This window comes from Cebus imitator, unplaced genomic scaffold (genome assembly GCF_001604975.1).
Source record: "Cebus imitator isolate Cc_AM_T3 unplaced genomic scaffold, Cebus_imitator-1.0 Scaffold561, whole genome shotgun sequence".
Classification (NCBI taxonomy): Eukaryota; Metazoa; Chordata; class Mammalia; order Primates; family Cebidae; genus Cebus; species Cebus imitator.
The window spans coordinates 1,100,251-1,106,012 of NW_016107876.1; the positions used below are offsets into that span (position 1 = coordinate 1,100,251).

Here is a 5,762-nt window from a genome sequence, read left to right on the forward strand (position 1 = left end):
AAAAAAAAGCCATGAGTAGCTTATTTCAGATTCATGTTCTACAAGCCTGAAACTTTGCCAAAATATCTTAATCGGGGGAGTGGGCAATTCAAAACCAGCATTTTACTGTAAGGATTTTCTCATTATCAAACTTAAAAAACATATTTTTCTTTCTATTGTGGGCACCTGTGGGTCTCAGAGACTCCCTCCACATGTTTCGCTCTCCCTCCATTTGTGAAGAGTCTCTTATAAAGGTTTATGTGTGTTCATGGAAGAAATAGATAGATGGCCCAAAGAAACTTCCAGATGTGGAGAATGAATACTGGCTTTAGTGTATGCTCCTCAGGCCCCCAATACCTGACAGCCCAGTGCTTCTAAGGCTGATCAGATTGCAAAGCTAGTTATGAGATAAGGCAATATTTCCCCCCTCAGATGCAAGTTAACAGGAATTAACTATACCTTAGTCTAGTACATACAAGAGAGAGCTGAGCTGCCTATCTCCCAGTGATGTCAACAGATATATACAGAAATAGGAATAGGAAAAGTTCAGATTACTAAAATAAAAAGTTCTGGATGACTAAATTACATGCATGTAATAAATATTAAGGACGGAGTTTCTTCTAAGAAAGAAACTTACACCAAGATATGCTATTTTTTTTATTTAAAAATACCACATCATATGTTAGGCAGTCTAAAATAACAGCACAGACATTGCAACAAACATCTTTTGCCTTATTTTTATAGAAATCTGTTTTTTACAAAAAGATACCAAGCAAAATCTTCCCTTTCTATACAAGGTGATGTTCTGCCTTTTAACAATAAAGTGAGCTAAGGTTCAAAGGCAAGAAAACGCCTATATTAGAAGATACGAACACAAATACTATGTGGTAATTTGCACTCTAAAATTCACAAATAAGCTCGAGTTTTCTGTTTTTAAGTTGTGTCTTTAGGTAAGAGCATGCAATGAATAATATATATATATATGTATGTATATATGTGTGTGTGTATAGATATATCTATATATAATCTATATATCTATATATATAGATATTGATATCTTCTGAGTAAGAGAAAATAAACACTCTCCCCCCACTTCAATAGCTGCAAAAAGAAACAAATGCTCTAAGAGATGTGGCAAAGATCACAGGCAGATGTGGCTGTTTTCCAGCCCAAGTTCCTTCTACGAAATTGGCCTTGGCCTATAAGATTCACTTTGCCTGTCTAGGATAGGGACAGTGTCTTTCTCAAATCTGCATGGTGAGCAGTGGATAAATAATTATTGAGCCAAACCTTTCAGCAGCATCAAGCTTTGCCATATTACCTGAGATTTTTAGAGTGTTTAAGTCATACCCAGTTGCCTGAAGATCTCCTCCCTATGGCTGAATATTACCCTGTCACCAACTGTACCACTGACATCACATTAGCAGGGCACATTTGTACCTAAGTAGATGAAATTAAAAGGACACACGGGCCTTTTACTCTCAGATTCCAGTAGAGATATTATAAGTTAATTCAAGTTCCATTTCATTTTAAATGAATTTGGGTCACCTTCACATGCCATTGGTACAAATGTGTTAGAGGAGAATAATGTAATTTTTCTGGGAATATGCAAATGCCATTAGTTAAGATGCACCAGCAGAAGAGTCCAGGGCACTTGTTTTCTTATTTCTGATGAAAGATAAGTGACGAAATCATATGCACACAGGCAGACATCTCATATCTGCACCCATAAACATGCTCTTTGGACATTGTAGACAAGTCTCTTCCTGAAAAAAAGAAACTTCTTTATCCATTTTAAGGAAAAGTAAAATCCAGCCCAAGAATATATTCCAGGAGACACTGAAATCAATTGTTTAATCTGAACATTTTGAGTTGTGCACATTTTGGAGAGCAAAGGCCCTTTTGTTGCCCTGCTGGTGGCCCTGGAGTTTTTAGGCTGTGTTTGCTGATTAAGTCCTGTGAGAAAAAACAAAGGCTATGTATGGGAATATTGGGCTTCAGCAGAGGCAGAGCTTGAAGATCCAAACTTTCTCTGATGCTTGACAGTGGCATCTGGGAGACTCCTGCCTGCCCTCATCTCACTACCAGAAGAGAGAGGATAAACTGGCACAACGGCTTCTCACCTAGTTTGAAACTTCAACTGCAGAGCCAACTGGCCCAAAAAATCTTGTACTCCTTTCTGTTTCCCAGTGCCTTCACTGGAGAGCAAAAGACCCTGATACACCTCTCTGGATCTGCTTCAATAAAAGCGGCCCCTCGTGGACAATTATTTCGCATGTCTTTGAGTTTTACACTTTAATATAAAACCTTAACCTGTGTCTCCCTTTTCTTCTCTCTCCACCTCCCTATCTGTAGCTCTTTTTCAACAAGTCCCCAACCCCCCTCCCTGTCAAACTCTGAAGTGTCACTCACTGTGTTTTTTATGCTTCCAATAGTTTCCAAAACAAACAGTGGAGGCAGTGACCGGCTGGGTATTCACTGGATGCAACAGTAACTCCCAATCCGAGCAACCTGAGCCGCAATTGGCGGCAGGTCTGCTCCCTAAAAGGCCGGCGCTTGCCAATCTCTGTGCTCTGCCAGGTTCTGGAATCAGGGATTTGAGACTAATGGTCTGCACATGTCCACTGGGAGGAAGGGAGACTAGACTCTGAAGGACATATACACTAGTTTGATCTTCCTCTCCTTTCATTTTGTCTATTCAAACAAAAAAAATGTATATATAAAAATTACACAGACACTCACACGCACACACAATTATTTTCTTTGAATACAGATACAGAAATTGTTTTTTCAGATTTGGGTTTTGGGTTTTGTTTTGTTTTTTTCCCGCTTTCCCTCCTTCCTTTACCCTCTGTGCCCTCCATCTGTCTCTCCCCTCCTTCCCTAACCCAGTTCAGGTTGAAACTTTGCTGCAAAGAATCCCTTCGCCCCCTCCAGGGATGGCTCTGAGCTCTCGGGCGCATGCCTTCTCCGTGGAAGCCTTAGTGGGGAGACCCAGCAAAAGAAAACTCCAAGAGGGCGGAGAGGAAGAGGAGGAGAGAAGGAGAAGCGCGGCAGGGAGAAGCGGTGCAGGGAAAAGCGAGCAGCCCGGTAAGTACTCCCATTGCCTTGAGCCGGTTGCCCGAGCTTACTGGATCCGCATCTCCCCGCCTGGCTCGCGTCCTGACTCAGCCATCAGCCACATTAGGGGCCGGCGCGACACCTCGACCACCTGGTGGTGTAGGAGAAGTTTCAGCGCCTCCGAATCCCTCTGACAGTACAGCAGTTTCTTTGCGGTAAAGGGTAGGGTCCCTACATGATTGTGAAGTGAGTCTCTCCTACATCCTGCTCCTACCTTCGTTGAAAGGTCTCAGAACCAGCGGGTGGCTGTTGTATCCCGGGATAGGAAGCCTGGCGAGTTCCTAAATCCCGAGGGGATCCAGTCTCGGTTATAAACGTCTCCAGGAGAGTGAGGATTGGCAAATCTAAAAAAAAGGGAGGGGGGCCTGCACTTTTCACGGTCGCTCTCTCTCCATTCAGAGGCCATAGAGGGTGTTATGAGGAGCTTGGGGAATCTGCCGCCAAAGTTCCTGGAGAAGGGACAAGGCCTGTCTGCTCCAAGATAGGCAGCAGCGAGAAGTGGGCATGTGAACTGTCATGCTCTCTCAAACCCTGAGCGCGTTTCTGTGTCCAGCAGAAAAACAACCTAAGACAGAGCCCTCAACAACTGCTTCCTCTGCCTGCGGCAGCGACAGTGGCAACGGCAACAGCCCTGAAAGTCTGGAAGAGAAAGATATTCAAATGGAGCTTCAAGGATCTGAATTGTGGAAGAAATTCCATGACATCGGGACTGAGATGATCATTACTAAAGCGGGCAGGTTCGGTTCTGCCCAAGCTGTTTACAAGGGTCGCACACATTAGGCACTTAATTTACCGCTCTGGTAAGATGTGGAGTCTCCAGTTTTTTGCTCTGGCACTCCTCCGTCCCTTTTCCTAAACCCCTTGGCATACATTAGAAAGCCTTGACCCCTCAATTAATAGGGCTAGGACTTACCTGGCCCCATGTTGGTGGCTCATTCTTCCTTTTCTGTACACTGTGACTCCAATAACTCACCTCCCCGTCTTCTGCCTGTGTAATATGAGACAAAAATCAGATTTTGGTCTCAGACTGTGGCCAGACCTCTCACATAGGGCCTGCAAGATACCCATGGACAATATCCCATGTCACAGTTCCTCCAGCCCGCCAGCCTTGGCCCTGGCTATTTTGAGGTGAGCCATTCCCATAGCCACTTTTTGGCATGGGACAGCCACTTTGCTGAAGCTGGTTACTTTGTGAGTCTTATTAATTTCGGCCTTCTACAAATCTGCTTCACAGAAAGTATCCTTGAAAAGGAGATTGGGACACACCTTTTTCTTTCATACTTTTTCTTCTGTAAGCTTTTTATTATGTTTGGGGAGGGACATAAACAAAACCTTGTGGTAATAATATTCTGCTCCGCCTAGAATTCTGTAGTTGTTCAATCAAGTACACAACCACCAATCTTTCCTTATGCAGCAAATGCTATTCCTTGAACTTATTTTGAAATGGGAAGAGTATTGTGAGTCCCTTCACTGCAGTCAACATTTGTCAAGAACCACTCCCTCTTCCAAACATTTCTGAAAGCTCTTGAGTCAGTCTTTATTTTCTTTCTTACAGGCGGATGTTCCCCTCTGTTCGGGTCAAGGTGAAAGGGTTGGATCCCGGGAAGCAGTACTATATGGTCATCGACGTGGTGCCAGTGGATTCCAAACGCTATAAGTAATGGGCCCCATAGGATGGTACCCATGCCCAGGCTAGGGCGAAGGATTTGGACCTTCAGACCTGCAACCTGACAGCAGGACTTTGAAAACTCTAGCATGAGGGGGTGGGGTGGAGGATTGCCCTCCTGTGGGCTTTGGGAGTTGAATTTTCTTATTCAAATTGGGGTTCCCAGTGAAATAAGAGCAGGCTTCTACCTCTCTCTGCCCTTATCCCCTCTTGGAATGCAGTGAATGCAGGACACTAATTGAGCTTCAAATGTACCTCAAGCCTCTCCCTACCCACTGCTCTGGCGTTGGTTGTGTAAACTGAAGAGGGTGTGGGCTCTGGAGACCAGAAGGGAAGCAGGTTAAAGGAACTGGGGGAGAAATCCCCAGGCTTTATGGGGTGCTGGCCCTCTGGGGACACGCTGGGCTCTGAGCAGTCCTGCTTTGGCAGCAGGAGCCCAAAAGGATGACAGATTTGCCACTCAAGGTCAATCAAGCAGTTCCTGTGTCTAGGCCTGTCTTTTTATTCATGTTTAACCTTTCCCCTGAAGCAATGTCTGGGTCTTAGTGGGTACAAGTATCCTTTTCCCTTTATTTAAGCCCTCAAATTACAGCAGATTGAAAGTGGCCCAACTGTCCCAAAGCCAAAAAGCTTTTCTGGGATATACCCTAGAAACACCAGCTTGCCATCACTTTGACTCAGGGGCTTGGGGTCCAGTTCAGGGTTGGAGGGGTTGAGGAGGTGAGAGCTTTTTACACTACGACTGTGAACATTTGACCCAGAGGTAGATCTCTGGTCCTCCAAGGAGAGAGCCCACCTCAAATCCAGGGCTAGTTTTGGAAACAAAGAGAAGGCTCAGCTCAGAGGACTGCTGGGGCTGCAGCATGGAAATGGCAGAAAAAGCTGTTTGCTTCTCAAGTTGCAGCTGGCTTGGAAACAGGAGAAAAACTGGGAAATTGAGATTGGAAACCATGTGATCAGCTGGAGGCTGCATAGGGGTGTGTTCCTAAGGGATTTT

At 44.7% G+C, this 5,762-nt stretch overlaps 1 protein-coding gene across 1 annotated transcript in view; it reads left to right on the top strand.

Moving 5' to 3' along the window:
- The first annotated feature begins 2,761 nt into the window (after positions 1–2,761).
- TBX22 (T-box transcription factor 22) overlaps positions 2,762–5,762 on the top strand; it is a 9,489-nt gene continuing 6,488 nt past the window's right edge. Inside the window, 3 exon segments of the mRNA XM_037733984.1 lie at positions 2,762–3,069; positions 3,656–3,836; positions 4,655–4,756. Coding sequence (XP_037589912.1) covers positions 2,919–3,069; positions 3,656–3,836; positions 4,655–4,756 — 434 coding nt within the window. The 5' untranslated portion in view covers positions 2,762–2,918.